At 39.9% G+C, this 23,595-nt stretch overlaps 1 protein-coding gene across 2 annotated transcripts; it reads right to left on the reverse strand.

The window, feature by feature from the left end:
• Positions 1 to 753: 753 nt before the first annotated feature.
• On the reverse strand, positions 754 to 22,381 carry LOC146461463 (uncharacterized). Of its 2 annotated transcripts, XR_014857403.1 has the most exons (15): positions 21,832 to 22,381; positions 19,282 to 19,619; positions 16,357 to 16,506; positions 15,524 to 15,617; positions 12,640 to 13,571; positions 12,110 to 12,553; positions 9,228 to 9,437; positions 8,237 to 8,631; positions 7,347 to 7,521; positions 5,982 to 6,201; positions 5,053 to 5,246; positions 4,767 to 4,896; positions 4,096 to 4,345; positions 1,905 to 2,691; positions 754 to 1,871 (listed from the first exon to the last, which is right to left on the reverse strand). XR_014857403.1 is itself a non-coding variant. In XM_085086874.1 (14 exons), exons 1-14 carry the CDS (start codon positions 22,127 to 22,129, stop codon positions 2,640 to 2,642), a joined length of 3,882 nt encoding a protein of 1,293 aa, XP_084943000.1. In that variant the 5' UTR covers positions 22,130 to 22,381; the 3' UTR covers positions 754 to 2,639. The 2 variants fall into 2 exon arrangements, 1 of the variants encoding a protein (XP_084943000.1); XM_085086874.1 differs by having other exon boundaries at positions 754 to 2,691.
• Positions 22,382 to 23,595: the final 1,214 nt, after the last annotated feature.

Consider the following 23,595-nt stretch of genomic DNA (forward strand, 5'->3'; position numbering starts at 1 on the left):
CCTTGAGTATTGCAATACTGTAATTTTCGACTCAAGGTGATAAAATTCCGAAAGTGTGACCATTTAAACGAAAGCTACTGAGCAGTACTTTACTGTGGTGCTGTTTATTATGCTGTACAAGGCGATTCCAACTTTCGAGCCTGGAGTAAGGACGGTGCCTACTAATTCCGAAGTATTTTTGCGCGGTTTATGACTATGCGGGAAAAACAGACGTAAGCAAGGGCTATTGAAATCAAAAAAGAAAATTGGAGGGAACCACGCGTTTTTTAGAGATAATTAAGCTACAATTATTCTATTCAGTAAAATACAAAGCAATGTATGGCGTTTTTCTTTTCCAAATTGAAGCGTTATTATCTCTGAAAAATGCATGGTTACCCCAAATTTTCTTTTTGGATACCAAGAACACTTGCAAAGTTCTGTTTTCGCCGCATAGTTTTAAACCGCGCAAAAATGTCCCTGTATTAGTAGGCACCACCAATAGGAAGCCCGAGTAACTCGCGATGCGCAGAACGTATGCACAGGAACAAAAGTAGGCACTGTCCGTAAGTGTGACCATTCCATTGAGCGGTGCTTACTTAAGAGATGTCGGTTTTTATTTTTGCAAATGTAAATTTTAGCACGGTTTGTTCAACTTCTACTTCGATCCTCTAAAAGGGAAGTCCAGTGCACTTCCGAAAACAAGTCGAAATTTTCAGTTCTCCAAACTCTTCCGGTACAGAGTTCAAGGAAGCCAGAAAAGAAAAGCTGTAAAGATCTTTTTCAAAGTTTATTTGCTCTTGAAACATCAGCAACACCCAGGCGATACAACAACAGAATTAAACGATTGCCAGTAAAGCCTCCAGGAGAACTTCCTATCTAGCGTTTCAATGTAACTTTCCAAAACTGAAACACGGGTCCGGGTAAACGTTTTAACGTCTAGCCAAAATATAATGTATTTACGAACATAACATTGTTATTTCCTATTTTATCCCATGCCATGGAGAATACAGCCAATCAGAAAGCTAGAAACCCGTTACATATTCTGCGGTGTGCAACGGGTAGTATTCCACGAAAAATCCCGGCGTTCCTCGAGGCCTACAAATTTTTCCCGCCAAAAGATCGATTGAAGAGCCTGCGGCAGGTCAAAATTTTCATTCAGAAAAAATTACTGTCAACAACTAAAAGAGAGGAAGAATATCCCAGTTATGACCTTAATTTTGAATTCCTGGAACCAGACGTCAAACAGGAAAGTTAATTCGATGAGTGGCATGGGATAAATTAGTTATGCAGTACTTTCTCGTGGTATACTATGAATATCCCACTTGTGACTTGGTTTTTCTTTGTATACACACTAGCCTGAAAGCTCGCGTGTATACTAAGAAATATCAAGTCACTCGTGGGATATTTCACGGTATACCACTCGAAAGCATTTCATAACTAGTATATCTAGGACATATTTATTCTGATTCGAGGCCAAGCAGGATGGTTATCGAGTCATTTTGTAATCTATACTTTTTGAATAATACTACATCTATAGACCTGAGTCAAACGTACAATTTGACTTTACTTACGGCATTATTAAGGAATATTAAAATAATTCTATCTTTACAACCTCGACTCACCTAAAGGATACATCTTTCTACAATGTTAATCCTGAACTAGGACAGAAAGTGCCCGTTCTGACTGCTTTTACGCAAGTAAAATTGTCCGTATTCCTTCCACCTGAATAATTTAATGTATTGCATACACTGAACTAACGATACACTTCGCTTGTTAATAGAGAGATTTAGCATCGCGTATACGTGAATCGCGAACGGCAAAAATGACCACGTGACCACGATTTTCCCGCCATTTTTCGCGTTTGCCGGTTGCCGTTTCTACGTGAAAACAGGCTATTTCGCGTTTGTCGTCTACGTGAGAACTACGTAAGTATTTCTTCCTTTTTTCCTCATACATATCAATAGTTTATTGTTGAAAACAAGTACCCCAATAATTTTTCCGGCAAGTCATACCAGGGCAAATTAACTTTCATGTTTAGAACTGAAGTCCTTCATAACTCACTCTTTACCGCACTTTTCTTCATGAACTCATCACAGTGAGTTGCAAAACAGCTTCATCGAAACTCGCAAAAGCTAAGCTAAAGTCAAAAGGCTCAAGCTATTATACGTGAAACGTGAAACAACAAGGTGACGTTTGCCGTTTCACGTAAACGCGATGCTGAATCTCTCTAATGTAATGGGAGTGTAACGCTTGCGTCGCATTCGTTTTCACTTGACATAAAGCTTTCATGCCTGTGCTTGCGTCGCTATAGTGTACAACGTTGCTGGTGGATCGAGTATTTTTACAATGTTGAACGCTGTCGCATTGCAACTTAACGACGGCTTTTTCGTCAACTCTCTATACTTTGTGATGGCTTCCGTTCCAACAGTCAGAGCTGTCAAAGCCGCTTCCCACAATTCCTGCATTCTGGTTGGCCAGTTAAAACGGAAGCAATCAAAAATTTGTCAAAAAGATGTGACTACCTTCATGTACGCAGCACTGAAATGTACGATTGCTTTCTTTACCTATTAACATTACGACTGGAAGGCCAACATTAAGCCGCCATTAGCAGCGAATTTAACTATTCTATTTTGAACCCTTCATAATGACGGTATCACGTTTCACCAAGGACTTGTATCAGTGTCGATCGCCACACAGTTAGATATTGCATAACTGCAAAAGAAAAATACATGGTCATTACTATTTGAACACACACCAAAGACAAAGCTCGCCAAAAATAAACCTTCAAATCCAACCACCAAAAAAACTATTCAAAGGATAATTTTGCAGGGCGTGGAAAAGCATTGTTCACGTAAGTGCAGCAGACCTACATCTTTCAAGAGCTCTATTTTCGCTGGATCCTGATAACCCACAGCTGCATTGTTTTTTTAGGGCTGGGATCATTGTTCTGCTGTTCGTTCTTTTGTTCTCTCGACCAATCATGTAAGACGTTGCAAACGGTGCAGGTCGCCCCCAGTAGTGGATGACGTCCCGAAGGGTGACCGTTCAAATGAAAGTTAACGAGCACTACAGTTCTAACTTTTGATTCTGCAGAAAAAAACTTTAAAGGGAGGGTTCACGGTTCTGCGCATGTCCATGAATCAAAATACTTTTCGCCTTTGCTCGCTATGACCCAAGCCTGTTAATTTAATTCGTTGTTTATGAACCATTCGGAAGGGAATAGGTAACTCGGGTGGTAATTTTTTCATTTGATTGCGTTTCATTTGATTGCGTTATTTCGCATGCAAATAACCGTAAACACATCAACCGTGGAATAAATCCTACCGGTCAACGCTTAATTCAATCCACTATCATTTTCTGTGAATTTTGGTCATCAGTCATTTTGATTGGACTAATTATAGAATGTGATTACTGAAGGACATGTGAGTGTGATTTTTAAGGCCATTAAGTTGATAAGAAAGAGAGAGAAAAAAGCATTTAGATTCATGCACATTCGCTGAAATGTGAATCCCTCCCAAGTGAGCAGCATAGCGTGTACCATGAGTGGCATAGCATCATTCACAGAAGAACGTCATGAGGAACTCGACAGGGTTTCACAGACCAATGTATAGTGGGAAAATTCAAACTTCGATCACACGTTTTATTTCTCGGATACATCCCGAAGATTTCAATGGAATAAACCTCAATTCCACCTCGTATCTGAAGAGTTCGGTCAATTTTTTTTTCTCATCGGATTTCGTTCAAACTTCACGGAAATTAACTTTGACAGATTTCGGACTTTCCCCCACAAACACTGTATTTCGTGGCGTGTTAGTCCTTTTTCTAGTCCAGATAAATAAATCACTCAATGTATTAAGCGCAGAGCAATAATTGGGGACACTCTCCAGATCGAATTGGAATTTAGAAATGTTGGTTTTTGAGGAGAAAGGAAAACCGGTGTGCCCGGAGAAAAACCTCTCGGAGCAAGGACCAGAACCAACAACAAACTCAACCCACATATGACGCCGAGTCCGCGAATCAAACCCGGGCCACATTGGAGGGAGGCGAGTGCTCTCACCACTGCGCCATCCCTGCTCCCCATGAATAGCGGGTTTTACCGGGGAAGTATTTGCTAACCTGAGCTTCTCCTTAGCAACAGCGGCAGATGAGTATTCAGGTAGGAACAGGGTACTGGCACAGGTGGAAGCATGAGGCAGACTATCCTTGTCGCCACCGGCCTTAGCCACAGTGAAAGGTGCGGGCGGTCTCTTGCGTCCGGTCACAAACCGCAGGAATCGACTGCGCTCCTCAGAAGTAAACTGGGTCAGAACTGTCCATAGATGTTTGACGGACTCAGAGGACTCGGTTAAATCATCACCGTATTTACCTGTCAGGCAGAATAACCGACCATTTAGTCTGATCAATGCAGACGCCCTTTTGAGGGAACTTTGTGCAACATTGATCTTCGCAATTTTGGAGAGTTTGTTGAAGTTAGTTATTTAAGAAACAAAAATACAAAAGTAGAAAACACGTTTAAAAAACTTGAAGTAGTGTGGAAGTCTAAAACGCCTTCAAGCTCTAAAGTGAAGACAAGATATACATGCAACTACTACAGTAACAAAAGACGGCCCATTACAATCTTCCCTTAAACAATTGAGCGATTAATGAATATTTTTTACCTAAATTTCTTTAAGTCACGAACACTTGTGTCAGTGTGTAAAATTCTTAAATTTTTCAGTGGTTTAAAAACCAGCTTTTGGCAGAAATTGTAACTAAATTAAATGCCATACAATCATGTATGTACTCACAGGCTGTCTTGAGATGAGCAAGAGAGATGTCGCGCTCTCCACAAACTCCGCGTTCCAAGTTACCCCAGGTTAGAAGAGCAAGTACTGATTCGGGAACAACTGTTACCAAACCCTGTCTCATGGCTTCAACCTGTGAACAAAATAGCATAACGAAAATCAACAATGACTGCACCCATACTGTCAAACGCGCACGAATCCGCGCTTTCGCGGATTCACCTCTCTTTCCTTCAATTGAAGAGAAAAAACGACAGTTAACAGTTGAAGGCTAGTATTTTCTATGTTATACCTGTTTTGTAAACTCGGTCATCCGGGCTCTCCTCACCAAACATGCATACTCCTGCCTCTCCTCGGGTTTCACTACTCTCCCCTCCCCACCTGGGAGCAACTCCACCTGGCGGCCGTCACTCAGTACAGTAGAGAAGGTACATTCGTTACCATAGTTACTTTGATACGATTCTTCATCTTGGACTTCCAGTTCATCTGAAGCGCAAAGTCACAGATGTTGGTAAAACGAAGAAAAGAACTGGTGGGTTAGTTCCTGGCATAAAAACAGCAGCAGTTTAACGATTCCTCACAAACTCACCTAAAAGAATACCTACTTTTTTTTTTTTTTTTGTACGACAAAAGTCAGCCAGACATATTATTAAAAAGTGGATCATTGTATAATGCAATTCCAGGGATTTGATTGGCTTAGCGGCCATGGTATATGAGCCATTCATCATCATCATCATATCTTTATTTACCCTCGGATTTTTTAAGAGTAGCTTACACCATCACGATGCCTGAGAAATAGCGACCATTAAATTGTCCTTCTGGTTGTTCTTGCAAAGGCTATCTATCATCTCATATCCAACGCGCGCTCGTGGAATAATTGTTAATTGTTTATTTCTGCAATGCAACCTCATTCACTGGCATAGCTTTAAAATGGTTGACCATACGTTACCCCATGCTTAAATATGTAAACTGTGACCAGACTGCGGGAAGTGGGGGATAGCTTGAAAGACAAAAATAATTCAATTCATTGCTTCTTTCTTTTCACAATAAAACTGGGGTAACTTATAAAAAAGCCATTGGTAGAATCAGATCAGAGGTTAACAGGATTGAATTAATAAGTAAACAAGGAGAGACTGTGCTACGAGATAGCGAGAGGTCTGAAATACTCGAAAGTTTTTTCTCTTTTCAATGCTCCTTTAGGCCATGAAATTCTATCCTCACCAGTGATATGGACAGCGGCTTCATCAATAGCAACATAGTCCTTGGCCCATGTGACATGTTCTCCAACAAGAAGTTTCCAAACAAATGGAGGAAGCGCGAGAGTGAGGCTCTCATCACTGCGGAACACACCACCCATCAGTACACCCAACCAGTGGAACATGCGCACATCATCACAACCAGGATTAGGGATAAAACAGTCCAGAAAGTCACCAGTTTTCTCCTACGGAAAGCAAAGCAATGCAAACATTTATACTAGTAATAATCACCGATTAGTAAGGTGCGTTTGAGCTCATGGCATCCAGACCGAAGCGAGTCAACCCACGGGACTTCACTTAGCCAGCAGGATTTAAAGCTCTCGCATGAAATCGAGGCGAGTGGTCAGCCAGTCCAAGATGGCGCCCAAACCCTGAAATCGCACAGCATCCAGGAAGAAGCGACACGAATAGTATGCGTTCTCCTAACGTCAAACCCAGATAGAGCACTTTTACCCTCAGGGCTTGCATTCCATTTGTGCTCACGATAAACAAACACTTCACCCAGATACGCGCAATTGCTCACATCAGAGCAAGTTAATGCACATACATTTTTCTCGCGTTAATAGCCTTAGATTCCTGGCGAGCTGGCCTCTAGAGATTCACTATTTGAGTAAGGTCTGTGTAAGTAACACGTGTTGTTATCTGTGTTTCGTTTTCTTGCCTTTTGTACCATCTTATTGTTTTTTCTTTTCATTGTAATTTGTTGTAAATACTATTAGTGTCAACATTGTAAGTAAAGTATTGTAAGCATAACCAACCAAGTAGTATCTAGTATTGTAATATTTTATTTTGTGTTCTGTAAGGCAATAAAATTATTAAAAAAAAAATTGAGATCCACCATGAGTGACACATGTGTTGGAGAACAAAGGTGGAAGGAATAAACTTTTTCCTTTAACATTAGACTGATTTTTTAAAAAATGGATGAATCCTACAATGTTTTCATGCTGTAAGCAACCGACAAAAAGAAAAGTTTGAGGTTTGATTTGCACAATGCAAATTATTAATTTTGTGTTTCAGCATAGCATCGGTAAGTTACTGCGTTTCATTTGCAGGCAGCCAATTGACATGAACCCTAATGGAGTACAAAATCAGGTCACAAAAGCCCTAGGTTTAGCTTAAAGTTAGGAGTACCTCCCCTCGATGCCTAATAAGGCCTAATCCAATCCCAAAAGCGAGTGTTGGCGACATTATAAGGTTTGCAAATGGCACACATCAAAAATTTCCAAACAACAGTTGTGACTTGCAAAAGTTTTATCATGTGAAAAATCCCAATCCTTTGACAGGATCAAAATCTGTACTGTACATGTATAACCAGAAAATGTGTTCCTACCCTGTGATTAGGCGTTTTGATGAAGTACGGTAGAATCTCAGGTATTTGTTCATCGAGAGGACACAGTTCATCAGCTAGCTCTGCCAGAGAGTCACGGAATCCTCCCCCCTGATCAATGATGCCTTCACCAACAAACTTCACCTCCCACCACTGGTCGTATTTCCATTTGTTCCAACTGCAATTTAAGACATTTACGCGACTATGAGAACAAGACTAGTTTAGACATCATACAGGACCCAGTTGTTCGAAACCTGATTAAGATAATCCTGGGTTAACATGAACTTTGATTCGAGTTTAATTACTAACCAACAAAGATTCTTAAAAAAAATATTTTGTCCCTCAGTTTTGACTTAGACTTTTCAACCAGGGCCCAGTTGCTCGAAGAATGGTTAGTGGTAACCCGGGTTAAATGCCATGACAACCTGTAGGTTTTAATACCTCTTAACCCATGGTTAGCGCTAACCATGCTTCGAGCAACTCAGCCCAGATGAAAACCTCGCTTAACTTTTAATCGGGGATTAGCGTTAATCGACTTTTGAACAACCAGGCAGAGGTACGAAATTATCAGAAGACTTCAACCACATAACTACACTGTATCTGCAGTGCAGGCAAAACCTACAGGGCAACATTGAGGCACCTTTTAGATTTCTTTTGGCCAAAACAGTGATATGCTCCCCGCTGCAAGAAAAGCCTCCAATTACATGTGGCCGTTTCAGAATTCACTACTGTTTTTGCCAAAAAAAATCAGTGTTCTCGAACCTGAGAAAAGGTCTGTGAAAAGGGCTACAACATGTAATTCCACACACAGCAGAGAAGTTTGTCATTAGCTAACGACTTTGTGATGTAAATGGCAACCTCAATAGTAGCAGCAACAAAGAAAAGAAACTAACCGAAAATGAAGTTTCTCCCCTCTCAATTCACGGTAAACTTGTAAGAAGACACTGCTACGTGAGTCAGCATGGCGCTCAACCAACGGCACTCGTCTATCCACCATGATGACAGGCATATAATCAGGAGCAGACAGCTCAGTGGTGTGCAACAGCTCGTGTACCAAGCGCCATCGCTGACTGCACAAAGGCAACAAAAAGCGTATTTTTGGTAGCAATGCTGTGAGGCCGTAACGCACAGGGCTACTGTCAATCTCCTGGCTACCCGCTGGTTGAATACTCCATTTGCGGGATGATGTAACTGCTTGCGGCATGGATTTGTTCTCCTGAGTGGAGCAGCTTGATTGTGGAAGATCTATCATTTCCACCTTTGATACCTCTGTTGCTGATTCCACCTTCTGTTGAAAATTCAAGTCAACAAAAGAATGTCAGATGTGAATAAAGCAAGCTGCAGTGTGCACTGATGACATTTGAAGAGCTGAGTGGAAAGTGTCCTTTGCTTACCATTATTGGTTTCAAATTAAAAAGAAGACAAATTCCTAGCTCAAACTGTAGGTCATTTGGCTTGTTACAAGTGTTTCCTACATTGCTGTAGTCAAATTTGTGTCTACCCTGACACAACTCCAGTCAGCAGTCAGTGCAAGACTTCAACCCAGGATCTAGAAATTTCAAGTCTTGTGCCCTAATCACTTCACTAAATGGCATCCCTAACAAGGGCATAAATGATAATTCTGAACAAAACAACAGTCAACTTTTCTGTACATTTGCAGAGGTTTATATGAGCTCACATTCAAAGTTCTAATCCGTCCCCAGATATTTCTTGCGACGTTCTTCAAGAGACATGCAGCAGCTCAACGAACTGAGCAATGAAAACTGGTGAACACATGAAATAGGAAAATGTGAACAGATATGCTGATACCTCAAAAAGGCAACAACTGTTGAAGACTACAGATTTCACAACTCTCCAAATGTTACAGTATGGATGCTGTAGTACCTTTGAAAGCAGCCTCTCCTCTTCCTTGAGTTTCTTCAACAAAGCAAGCAAGTGGCTCTTGTAATGCTCCTGTTTCTGTTGTTTCATCAGAAGTTCGTTTCGATGCAGCTTCACATCAACAACATCCAAGTCAAGGGTTAATTCAGGAGGAGCTACCTCCTGCTCACAAATGTTCAGGGCAAGCTGTTTCTGCTCCTCTATGAAACAAATCTACAAGGAAACAAAATGACAGCCTGTTCAAATCTACAGCAAAGTATTGGAGAAGCCTAACATCTTTTTATAATAAGTGCTTTCCTGAAACAAGGTTGTGTTGCAGTTTAAATTTGGTTTTGGTTTATGACACAAAGGAAAACAATACAACTAATTGCATTTCTCAAACTAAAAACAAATTTTAACCATAGCAGCCTGCACAGACAATGCAATCATTACGTTTCTGCATCACTAACCTCAAGTAAACAAAGGGCCATTTTACAATTGTGCATTTAACAACAACAACAACAAGCTTTATTACCAAATTAAAAAGTTAACAAAGTTAAACTTAATTTACAACATAAATATATTAATACAAAAGAGGTAACATTTACTCAGAATAACTGAAAAGCTAATCAAGCTGAGTAAAACTAAATAATGCTAAATACATGACTCCTGGGTTCAAACCATTTACAATTTTATAGAAGGTAGGTTGGCACTAAAGCTTGAGCAAAGCAATTGATTAATCATTAATCGTTTGAGTTCAAGTGAGGCTGGTAAAACTAGTTAGCACAAGAACAACGTGATTTGCTTATGAAAAGCAGTAAGGTCTGTATCAATTGAAAACAGTATTAAATCCAACCTCGTTTCCATTGGAAGGCCAGGTCAGTAACTACAACTGTAAAATGGGTTTAAGGGAGGCGGCGTGGCCTAGGGGTTGGGGTGCCAGACTTGTAATCCGGAAGCCTCGGGTTCAAGTCACGCTCTGATCACTTGGATTTGTTTCAGGGTAGCCCCATTTTCAAATCGAAGGCCACACTCTGTAAATAGCCAACTGGTTTGCCTCCCACCAGTTGGGATTTTTATTGTTCAGTTTGTATATTTATTTCACTAATTTACAGTGTCCCCAGTTAGCACACTTCATTATGGTAATTGAACTGAGTGGAGTGCAATTTGTATAAGTAATCACATGATGCCGAGTGCAATTTGGAATAAATGAGCACGAGTAAAATTTTAAAAGGCTAACAAAATTGCACGAGCCCACAGGGCAAGTGCAATTTGTGGTCTTTTAAAGTTTTACAAGGGCTCATTTATTCCAAACTGCACAAGAAAAATCATGTGATTACTTGTTAATAATATACATACAAAAATTTCAAATGAGCTTTTTGTTTATTTCTTGTCTGTCAGCTAATGCTCCGCCTACATGTATTTGATTGGTTTAGAAAATGACAAGCTTGATTGACATAGATGTTCATATGTATGGAAAAAATGTTAAAAATACCATCTCTCTAAAAAGAGCAAGTTTTCAAGTCACAAAGTAAAATTTTAAGTCAATGTTAAAAGAGGTCTGAAGTCAATCACCGTCCTCGGCATGTTTTCGGACTGATCATGACTGGATTTCAGGAGCCGGGGCTTTGCAGACAGTCCAGACTGGCGTGTTTTAGTCTGGTTCTTGATGAATTCAACATTTGTTTTCGTCCAAGCCGACATGGAAATCTTCAACACGATGCTCTATGCCAAAATATTGAATCAGGTCAGCCAAAAAACCTTTTGTATCAGGACTTGTGCTTCAAAGCCACAGCTCATTTAATTCAGTGTTTGTTCAGCCGCTTGACTTTAAACTTACCTATTTGTCGCAGTAGCCGAGCTTTACCTTCAAGAACTTGCTTCGAACTTTTTTACTTTTGGTCTCTAATTATAGAGTTTTTGTAACCTTGCCTTCTTAGGTAACGTTCAATTGCAGTGTGAAGACTGTCATGCCGGCGGTATAGTCTTTCCCGTCTTTTTTACGCACTGTTGCGTGAAAATTGTTGAAAATTTTGCTGAGTGCCTCCGGTTTATAGTTTTCAATATTTTGGTCGTAGCCCTTTTGCGCTGTCCAAGACTTCCAAACTCTTAGCCAGTGTGTTTGTGCTTTATTGAGTTTCTTTGCATTTTGCTTTAAACTTTCAATTAAAATGTTGTTGCTCTCTTAAAACCTGTTCGCCATTTTGTTTCGAGACAGCTGATTTGCAAATTTGCGTACCTGTCAATCATTTTAATTTCACTTTTTTTGCACTAATTTCAACTTTCTGCACTCAATTTCACATTTCTGCACTACATTTAGGATAAATTGAGAGGTTCTCCACCAATCAGATTGCAGAAATTTTTGTATGTATATTATTAGGTCTGAAATCATATGTGTGATTTCAAAATCAAACGAGCGGGCAGGGCGAGTTCGATTTGGAATCACAAGTATGATTTCAGACCAAAACAGCACGACACAAAGTTCAATTACCACTTTATTACACCTATTTTGAAATCACAGAGTTTTATTGTCAATATTAATATTCTATTTTTGTTACTTCATATTTTCCATTTTGATGGGCTAAAGAAAGGATGCCATTTAGAGCAAAAAATGGTGCAATTTGGGCATAAATCGCACTGTTGAGAGACAATCAGATTGCAAGGATCACCAGTGATTTCAAAATGGGTGTAATAAAGTGTTAAATACTTCAACACTTAATTAATAAAGTCATTTATTTTTATTATTATATTTTTTTTTTGTGGCTTATTGCACAAGTGGTCACCCTCACAAAGACATTATAATAATTATCTAAAAATTTCAAAAAAAGCAAAAATTCAATGGGTTGACTTTTATATGGAAAAGGACCGGCTTCACCCATTACCCTTAAAAGAGGCCAGATGCATACCTTTCTTTTCACTGCCTTGAGTTGTTCCTGGAACTTTTCAAGCGATGCCAGTGAAGGTTTTGTCCTCTTCAGATGGGCTCCATGGTGGTGATTTCTTCCATTGTTCACAGCATGATCCTTTTTGCCTTCACTCTCCGTCACTACTTCCTTCCCCTTACACACTGGACTTGGCATGCTACCAGTCTCCATGTACAGCCACGATGATATGAAAGAAGATTCCGTAAAGGACTGAAGCCGATATCTATTTGGACAAAAGCTCTGCTCTGCAAGAACTGAGGGGCCACTCACAAGGTGGAGTACTGAATCAAGGGTTTGAGCGATTCTACACAAGGCAATGGATCGGTAAACCAAGCTCTCAAAAGGGTAGCAAGACAGACGCGGGTGGCTCATGATGCTTGTCTTAGAGAACAGTTCAGTTAAAGCATATTCAGCATTGAACCAACCCTGTGAGATCAGAGAAGAAACTATAAATGAAAGTTACTGTAGTTTACAAAGCAAGCACTTACATGTATCTAGACATAAATGCTTACCTTGGATCTCCCTTCACAAATGTCACATAGAAAGTGCACAAGAACAAGATCATCACTTATACTCCAAACGCTTGATGGTGAACTGGATAACCTATCCATAAGCTCCTTATCCATGTCAATAAGCACATTAGTGTATTTTGCACCCTGTGATGTGCAGGTAGTTCTCGATTCATCTAAAAGATTTCCTAGACTAGCAGTATTTTTGTCAGAAGGAGATTTCTGAGAAGAGTTTTCTGACAACTGACAACTATTTGAGTTGCTTGGGAGTTTCTTCGTGTCATTTTGATCAGAAACATTGCTCACTGAATCATGCGAATTACCAGCAAGTGTACCACAAGAAACATTGCTAGAAAAGCCATTTGAGTCCAGCTGTTTAGTTGAATTGCAATCTGTTGTGCTACTACATCTGCCTGTTGATGCAACAGTTGTTGAACATAATGCTCCATCGGCATCACATCCTTTGAAATCCTCAGAGCTTCCAGAATCTTGTTTTGAAGCCTCTGTATGTGTCTTAATGTTCAGTATACCAAGCTTGTGTGCAAGTTCAGCATAAGACAGATATTTTTTGCTCTCCTTTCTTTCACTCTTGTGCTTTGTTCTTCTCCTGATGTAAACATTCATCGCTTGACATCTTTTCTCAAGAGAAACATTGCACAAGCTGTAGTAATACTCCAGAACAGTCTGCCATAATTTGTCTTGCTGCAAATGTCTCCAAATGCTGTCAGAACTTGTCTTGTCTGCATCAGAAACCTGAGTTTCTGCACATGTACCCTGCGGGCCAAAGAAGGAAATCTTGCTATCCACAGGTGATGTGACCACTGTGCTTGATTGTTTCTTTGTCTTTGCTTTCTTGTTGAGGTACTGCTGCATCTGTTGTTGAGATGGTACATAACAGAAGGCCACAGGAAGGGGATGAGAGCTGTGTAAGCACTCTGCAGAACAACAACACCCAAGTTATTAAAACAGTTGAACCTCCCGTAAGCGACCACCCAAAATGCCAAGATTTAGTGGTCGCTTATGGGAGGTGGTCGCTTACAAGAGTTGAACCAGAGTGGGTCTCTCTAGGAACAGGTCTGACACATCTACTTATCGAAGAGAATTGATTTTATACATTTTCGTAGTTACAATATGAGCAGTGCTAGGTTGTCACTCAAAGTTCCACGTAAATTCTGAGTAGTACATACAGCAGACATGGAGATCAGGTCATGTGTCAAGTGGTCCCTTACAAGAGGTTAAAAACAATGAAAAATGGTCACTTGCAACAGGTGGTCGTTTAAGAGAGGTTCCAACTACAGGGCTTTGACTGAGAAAAATTTGGTGTTTTGGATAGGTGGTCGCTTATGAGAGGTGGTCGCTTGCGAAAAGTGGTCGCACATAGAGGTTTGACGGTATGTACATTTAATTGTGGCAGTAAAGAGAAAGGCTTAAATGCAGGGATGAGATGTATAACAACAACACCCAAGTTATTGTGTGCATTTAATTTTGGCAATAAAGAGAAAGGCTTAACTGGAGATCCTAGCCGTATGCAGAGCACATCTCACAATATTTTTATTAATTTAATCATGAACCTTCTTGACCTTGCAGTTCAGTGGCTAGAGCAATCCAATGTTTTAAAACCAAGCTTTTAAACAGGAAAAAAAAACTTTCAGGCCAAAAAGTGCCTGCACACCCTGTGTAAATCTCCTGGAGTAAATTCTCCAGTTTAAACAAAATTCCACATTTGAGACACAGTGCAAAAAACAGCACAACTACCATATTTACTGGAATAAGTGCCGCCGCGGCCCTTATTTGAGGGGGGCGCTTATTCAAGGGGGGTGTTTATTTGACAACTGGACGCTACAAAGAAATTTTTTCTTCTAATTTAATAGACAAGTACAGTTTCTATCTGTACGAAAATTTAACTGTAACTAACAACAGAACTACGTATTGCAAGAATTTTGGACAGAGAACTTAATGGGCAAGCGGTGTTTTGGGCAGAGAACTTAATGGGCAAGCGGTGAAGTATAATCACTTTGAACTGAAGAACATCGCTTTTGATAAAAAGAAATTTCCAATGCTAGTTAGCCTTGCTTTGTGGTGGTATTTTAGTTACTCTGAATTCCTCGAATAAGGGCCACATCAGGGCCATAATGCTTATTAACTTTTTTTCTTCCAAATGTGGTGCTTATTCGAGGGCAGCGCTAACCGGCACTATTTGAGTAAATACAGTATTTACTTTCGTGTACTGGCAAAGTGTTACTGCAGGTATGATTGTACTTCAAGTGACTTGCAACCAGCAGCCAGCAATTACAGCCGGCAACTCCTGGTACTAGTCAGAGTATAAAACTGACAAAAAGAAAACAGGCAGAGGACAATCTTAGTTTACTTTTAATTGAAGGGCTGGATGCATAACCGCCTTATGTCAAATGTTGGGCCAATTTTTTTTCCGGATTTGTCTCAATTTTTGCATGTGGGCTTTGTTTTAGTCAACAAACATTGCCCTGTATTTTTTTTTTCTTTTGCTGGTTTGCTCTTTGTTTTCAAGAAATAACGTATGCAAAAAACTCATTTTTCCTAGCGGCATCTTTTGGAGATCTTTTGTTGAACGAGAAACAAAAGAAACCTTTTGTTTTGCTGAACAAAGAAGTCAGCAAAGTGTCGTATTAGCCGCTTGCTGTTCGAGCCGATACTAAGAATTATTCTTAGTTCACTGTATGACTGCCTACTTCTCTTGTGGAACCTACTTCTTGAAAACTTATGACAACCCTTATCCCCAACTACCCCCCTCCCCTACATGTACCCCCCATCACCCAGACCAACGTCGACACTTAGTGACACAGACAGAGACACAAGCAAAAAGTATCATGATGATGATGAAAGGCAATCTAGAGTGAATATTCCATACCACTTGCTTCTTGCAGAGCTCGCAATCTTGCTAACACTGTCCTTGCCTGCCCGCGACTCACCAGGATGTTGACTGGAGGGTACACTTGAACAGTCTTTTAGCATGTATAAAATGAAACATTATAGTGTTATTGAAAATACCAACAAAACATTTTTTATGGTGTAATATTAATAATTGGCAAATTTTTATTGTTCTAGTACTTATCAAACTTTGAGATACTTCGAAATTGGATGAAACACCCTTTTGAGTCTTTCATGTGGCTTTTCAAAACCATTAGTGTTTCTTGGAGAAATTCAAAGCTGAAGTTCACCAAATTTGATGATAATTAAGATCACATTTCCAAACCTTCTTCATGGTATTGATTTCCTCTTTATTCCTTAATAAATTATTAATGAGTTTGAGACTGTTTATCATTTGTCAGTGTTTTTCATTTTCCATACATTTGTTTGTAAATCCTTTGCTAAGAAAAAAAACATTACAGAAGAACTTAATATAACTTCTAGCCAAGGGAAGAAAAGTTTTAATAGATTTCAATACTGTGGAAAATATTCAACAACAAATTCCATTTTTTTCCATACAAATACTGCATTAATTGTTTTTATGCTCTGTTTGCCCCAATTTCCAAAGCAATGGAAGATCTTGGCACAAAAAGGTCAATGCTGCAAGCTATTTTGGAACAGAAAAAGAACAAAAAGGAGGGAGCCACATACAATTAAAGGAGTGGAAAATGGCAGGAGAAGCAACCAGATTCAGTTCAAGTTCATAAACCACGTACCCTTCACCCCTCCCCTCCCCTCCCCCCACCTTCCCTTCCCTTTTTTTTCTGTACCAACCTTTTCTTTTCTTCTTGGAGTCTCCTTGGGAAAGCAGAGTTTCGGAAGACTTGACTCCGACTCAGGCAGTACTACCAATGGTGCAAAACACACATCAGTGATATAGGTCTGTTTCACACCAGATGCTGAGATACGTTCAATCTTGAGCAGCTACATACAGAAACAATGATAATAATAATAATAAGAAGAACAACTTTATTTGAGTCTCAAATCTTAATAGCCGAGCACAAGTGCCCTACTAATTGGGGAGACTAAAAAAAATATAAAGTAAAACCTATTCAACTGAGATTAAGTAAAGTTAAGAAAACCTAATAATCAATTATCATTAATCAACACCTAAAAAATTATTTACTTGACTATTAACTAGATAGATGAGCAGCAAGAGCAACGCATGCATCTGTCGTCCAACAGAGAGCTGACATCAAACTTTCTTATAGCGATTTTAAAGTTGTTCAAAGTTTTCGCGGATCTAATATTTTTTAGGCAGTTTTCCCCATAGTTTTCCCATAATTTCCCCATAATAACAACATTGTCAAGGTTAAGTCTGAATCCAGTCCAACAGATTGACTCTAGGTCATATTGATTACCAAGGGCTACTGTTTAAAGTCAGGTTTCTGCATCTTTTGTAACTGCAAGTTCATCACATGGTTGCCAAACTTTCCCTAAGGCCCAAATGGTTTGGAAGAACCCTTCATCAATTTTAAACACCTCGGCCTGGTTGTTTGAAAACCGATTAATGCTAATCTCCGATCAAAAATTAACTGAGGTTTTCATTCGCTCATTAAAGGTGTTTCTAAAAGCTACTTTTAAGCTAGTGGTAAAGAGAAATGTAAGTCAAACTGAGGAACAAAAATATCTTTGAAGAGTCTTCATTGACTAGTAATTAAACTCAAATCAAAGTTCACATTAACCCAGGATTAGCTTAATCAGGTTTTTGACAACAACTGGGCCCTGAGTATATATTAAAGGGAGAGTTTCACGGTTCGGCGCATGTGCGAGCGATAGCGTAAGCGCTGTCAAGCCAATTGTTTTTGGACCAATTAGAAGCGAGTAAACACCGGCGGGATACCGCCGCGGCAAGTCTTATAACTTGCTGGCATAAAAATAAAACTGACCGGCCAGTGTTTCGGTCACGCTTCAGAAAGAAACAAAAAGGCTGTCCATGTAAAATACATCAGGATTTTTGCAGCGCCGCTTCGCGCATGTCCCATGACATTCAAGAAATGCCAGAACTTTACTTATGAACTTATGCGAACGTATACGGTTTTATTTTAGTACAATGTCGATATCTCGCGGCATCGACCTTTTTTTATTACACGCGGTTCGAAAAGCCGAGAAGCTCCCTCAAACCAGTATTTCATCAGCATTCAGTGATTAACTTACTATAGTGTGTTCGTTCGATAGCCTGATTTTATTAGACCAGCGAGAAGGCGAAGAACGAGAAAACTGCAAGCTTCAAGAAGCGATGCGACCGTTTAGTAACAACAACACTCGGAGCGTCCTTTCGAGGTGCTGAAATGCATTTGAGAAAACTCTGCCATGGTGGCAAATCAAACCTGCGTTTGCCATTCGCAATGACCATAATTTTATAGATAAATGAATACCTTACAGAAGATTGTGTAGTTTGCCGCAAGTCTTTTGTTATTTTTTTTTTTTTTTTTTGTTTTGTTTTTTTTTCTACCGCCCGCTATTCGAGCCCGCTAATAGCAGTAATAGACGACTACAACTAACTCGCACATTTGATCAGGTATTTATTCGCTTTGCGTCTCGGTGTTGTAAATTTTTTTCCATCCAAGGAAAAAACACTGATGTTTGATGCTGTTTGTCCGTCGAATTCTTCGTTTTTGACTGTTGACTTCCAAATGAACAAACAGTACGATTGAAAGCTAGAAAATACTCGCGAGTTCATCCAAAGCCAGTCGGTGACCTTTGCCATTTCCAGCGAAAGTAGATGTGCCGCAAAATCGTTGTTTACTTTAAACTGACTTATCCCTTTACCAATTTTCCACGTATGGTGGACGTATCTTGTTAACCATACAGGATTTCTACATCCACTGAGGGCACTCCACTCTGTCCGCTTGATCTGTGCTTCAAGGGAGTCCAGAGACAGTCCCGTCGCCGGTTGGCCGCGACGTCTCCTTTGACGATCTATCGACAAAATGTCGTTTTTGGATGCTAAAACACTTTTAACCTTACAAAAATTGAACTTATATTTACAACAGGCAACAAAGATTATAAAAAGTGAAGAATGAAGGGCGGATGATCCAAATTCGGGCGCGATTTCAACAGATTGTTCAACCACAAGCTCGCATCGAATTTAGTGTCGACCCGTACAACTTATTCTTGAGCCGGTCATCTCGCGCATGCGCTTAACCGTGAAACTCGGCCTTTAAGTGGAGTTCACATAATAAAATGTAATTTATCAACAAACATACAACTGATTAGTTCATCAACTCAATTTGCTTACTGAAATGAGAATTGCACATTCAATCTGTTGAGACACATTCCAGTCAGTGATAAAATTGAGGAAGGTGGGGGGGGGGGGGGAGAAGTTATTCAATGAATTTTTGGGTGGGGGTGCTGGACACTGAAACCCTTATCCTATACCAGACCACTAAACTGTTTGAAAGACACCTTTCACAGCAGCACATATTATTTTATATAACATATAATGGCAGTACCTCCCTCCCTCCCTCCCTTCCTCCCCCTCCTGTCCTTTTGGATGGTTTTGTCCTACAGCTTACATGTATAACCTTGCATGAAAAGGGTGGAAAGAAGGGAGTTTGTACTGTAACTGTTTGACAAAGTTTTCACAAAATACTAAAACTATATTATCAAACATGTGCCTTCTATCTTAACATTATCATCAACAGTTCTATTCTGGACCGTAGCCCTGGCCTACATTAAGGTAGATATGATCCATACCTTGTTTCTGCAAGGAATAATGGCAAAGCCTCCAATCTTGATTAATGCAAGAATGAAGGGAAGTTTATTAACAGGGCAAGCAGCTCCACAGTAAACTCTGTCATAGCTACAAGCTGAAGGATCCAACCAAAAACAGTTTCCGGCCAAAAACTTGGGCAGACAAACATCGTGAGCAACAGCAGAGCAAAACTGCAAGTACTCTTCTACTCTTTCCTTAGCAAACTGCACAAGATCGTCGTGGAGTTCAATGCCATGATTGATGCCTTGAGCTTGTAGAATGTACCCAGCTAAGCAGGAGAAATAGCCAGTACCACTACCAATATTGAGGAATGACAAACCTGGTAACAGTAAAAAAAATATATTGTATTACATATTAAATGATTTGAACCCAGGAGTCACGTCATAAATACGTAAATAATCATCCAGGTGAGTGTAGTCCGGAGAAGGACTGTTTGAGGTGACATTGACTGATGTTTGGAAAACCTGAGCGGAAGTAATCAGACAAACAGACTAATTTTACCAACTAGTAATAATCAGAGATTATGGAGTGCATTTGATGATCTTGATCCCAGGCTCTCTCTCCTTTGCCAAGTTGGTGATGATGTCATCTGCCCCTGCAAAATCTGCCAGGGATGCTAGATACGCATCCCAAGATCCACTTGAACACTCGTCGATTGATTGTCCTATACAATATTGACTCCAATGTGTATTAGGAGTGTGTTGTTTCTACATGCATGTCGAACGCAACAACAGACCAATAAATTTTTGACTTACAAAAGAAGGATCAGAATGAACTAATCACTTTTTACAGAGTGTACAGCCAATGACAGCACAGCTTAACTGACAAATGAGTAACCAATAACATCTCAACTTCGCTGACCAATCTGATCAATAACCAGAGACATTTACACTATCTACTGACATTCCACAATTTACTTGACTCTGATGATGACTTCCTCTCAGATAATTTGTAGAAACGTCAGTTAATGTGACCTCAAACAGTCTTTCTCAGACTACACTCAGCCGGATGATCATAATTTGACAAGAGTTTCTATAAAATAGTTAAACTAAGTAACATCTTCAAGAAAATCTACAAAGCTGGTAAGTTGCAATCTTGAACAACTACAGTATATCTGGTGTGAATGTGAGGTGGACCCTCTGGAAACTAATCTAACCATTTACCCCTCCTCCCCTCTGGAATTTCCTGGCCCTTAGACCCCACTCCCTCCTGTCCCACACACATGCGTCCGGAATTTCCAATTCCCTCCGTGGTAGGGGTATGGATGCTTTCTGGAACCGCACATTGTATAAAATCTTATATCATGTAATATTATTTAATGTTATTTTATTTTTCCTCGCGAAGCGAGGGCCGAAGGCCCGAGCGTAGCGAGGTTAATAAATTTGTCGGGCCGAAGGCCCGCCGAAGGCCGCGCTCGGGAGCTAAGCCGTGAAAATTCGAGCCGAACATATATTTATATATATGTATGTATGTATGTATGTTTATATATTTCCGTGAAGGTGTCCGCATATTGCCTAGCAACGGTGAAAAACAAAGTATGAATGACGTCAGGTTGTCTGGCGTCGTCTGCAGCAAAATTTGCATACATCGGGAAAGTTTGCGTGTCGGATAAAATTTAATCAATATTCCCTGGATCCAGATCAATCTCTCCAGAATCTTTTCCCTTTCTTCCAGAAATCTTTTTTGTGAAAGATTGCATTGAAGAAATTACACGTTTTGTGGCCGCGGTAAAATAATTTTCCGTGGGAAATAAATTCATCGAACACGACAGCATTGTACGCCCGTTGTACATTTCATCTCGTCAGAAATAGATTTTTAACCGCAAACCGCAAACTAGCCTGTGGAACTACGAAAAGACCATGCTCATCAAAATAGTTGCTATGTTCAGAAACCTTTTAATCTCCTCATTCGATGCTACAATACGAGTAAAGAGGGCTTTCCACCCAGCCCCACCTTCGCGAGGTTTTGCGAGTCACGTATTTCTAGTATAATAAATATTTTCCATTTTTGGCATTTTTCTTGGCATTTTCTGCTAACCTGCTAATTCTGCACTCACGGAGCACAGGTGTCGGGAAGGAGGGTTGATTTCATGTTTACAAAAATTGTGTGCAAAATAAAGAAAAAAAGTAAAGTCAAATGTGCTCATAGCTAAATGTGTACCTTCTCCCCAGACTTTTGGCACAGCCTGAGGTATTTTTTATGTTATAATAACATTGACTGCCTACCTTCAACATTTACCAAGATTCTATGAGGAAGCTAAGACTTACACATTTATACATATATGAGAACATCATTTTTGGGTTTTAAAATACTGCCCACGCCTGAGGTAAAACGACAACTACTCCACCGATCTAAGTCCAGTCAAAAGGTTATTACAGCCGGCAAAAAAGCGCCAAATTGAGAGCATAAGTTGACTAAAAACGAAATTATTAAATAAAACTACCTTCAGACAAATGATTTAGGCAGACATTTTACTGTTTGTCCCAAACCAAACTACTGAAGCAAATCAAACAAACACCAAACCTTCATACCTGGAGAAAGGTTTAAAGCTTCAAGCACTGTAGCGTACATATGGGGAGCCGACATGTGAACGTGTGGTTCACCTCGCGATCGAAGAGGAGAATCTACGTACGCTTCCAGTTGTAAATCGTGTGGAACGAAAGCCCCCCGAGGAACAGCTCGAAAGGCGTCTTCTACTTCCTTCGTTGTTATTACTCCCATATGAACAAACTTCTCCACCATTTCTTCATTATTTCGCCCTGTACATCTCCAAGCCCCTGGCAAGCCAGATGAACTTCTACCAACAGCCAAAGCTCGCAGCGAAGACATATTTTGGCTCTTCAGTAGATCGGAATTTTGTCAATGTTCGATGCGTTTTTCAGTTTGCTTCGTCACCACTTTCGATCCACTCTCTCTACTCTTGGAAAGGAGGCGCTGAAAAGCGCTTCATAGCATGTTTACCCCATCATTATACAAACAGTGAAGATGAAACTGGTCAATGTAGTAAGGAAACGCCAAGAAATTCCGAAGTCTTATCAGCGCTGAGGAAAATTTGTACTTTCACTCAGTCGGACACTGGTAAAGGATATCACCTTTTCGTTTCCAATCCCTCTCTCTCTTCCTCTCAATGTTGGAGAAGGTTGTGGGGGATAGAGCGGAAAAACGCAAAAAGCATGCGCGAACTCTGCGTGGGCGCTGGGCACCAAAAGTTTCAAAAATGGTCAAAAATGGCGGTAATTCTTATTTCCTAATTTTCGAAAATTTACTATGCTACCGCAGATATCACGGTAAGTAGCGATAATTATCCCACACAAGAAGATAGCTGCAGATGTAACCATGCTGTGGTTCAATTTTCATAGGGCTTCTTAAACTTTAAAAGAGATTTTCAACCCTTCATTGTTCCCGCGGCGTGTAAACAAATCGCCTCTACGGGTCTGTTATTGTCATGGACCTTTTTACAAAAAGCGACTATATAAGCAAACCCCTGAATATTTAAGGTCGAGAGTTCAACCGTGGGTAGGAAAATAGTTAATTGTTAATTACTGAGTTTGCCAAAGTATATCATTGTTTGCCAAAGTGGATTTTTAATTTTTTTTTCGCAGGAATCTAATTATCGGTGTCGAGGGAACAATTTCGTGCGCTGCGTTACTTTCGATCTCTTAGTCGACCCTTAGTATATTTTACTACCTTTTTTTCTTTAGTTTAGTTTATGTCTCTTCAAGATGTTGTATATTTCTTTTTGTCTTTCTATGCGCGCCTCGATTAGCTTTCGCTACTTGCGGTCTAGTGTAAATAGCTAAAAGTTGGTCATGATAAGCACAATAAAAAAGTTTGTTTTGACACGGTTTGTGTACATCTATTTAGTAGGCTCAGCTCAGGTCAGTTACACAACTGATGTGTAACAATATTGATCTGCACAGGTCAACTGAAGGCAGGAAAACTTCCCAAATAATCCCTTTTGTCACTGTGCTCAGCGGGGAATTTGAATTTGTTTCACAAAGTTCACAAAGCCTTCAATGGTCGCACTCTTGCCATCATTCACTCGTCGCGCAATTTTGTTTTAGAAACGAAAAAAAGATGCATCCAGTGAGCAGAGGTTGACCAGCTACAATTTTTTTAAATAGAATTTTATTTCAATTTCAGTTGTCCTAAGGCCAAATATGAATTGTCTTGTACTGAGGAACATAGAGAATTAAATAGAGATGAAGCTCGGCAGGGTAGCATATAGTTACCAGAAGTGTCCCTTTGCTGTGTTTATAGTCCTGTATCGGATCCTGTACCGCAAGTCCAGTTTT

This window comes from Pavona decussata, unplaced genomic scaffold (assembly GCF_977016875.1).
Source record: "Pavona decussata unplaced genomic scaffold, jaPavDecu1.1 SCAFFOLD_198, whole genome shotgun sequence".
NCBI classification, from domain to species: Eukaryota; Metazoa; Cnidaria; class Anthozoa; order Scleractinia; family Agariciidae; genus Pavona; species Pavona decussata.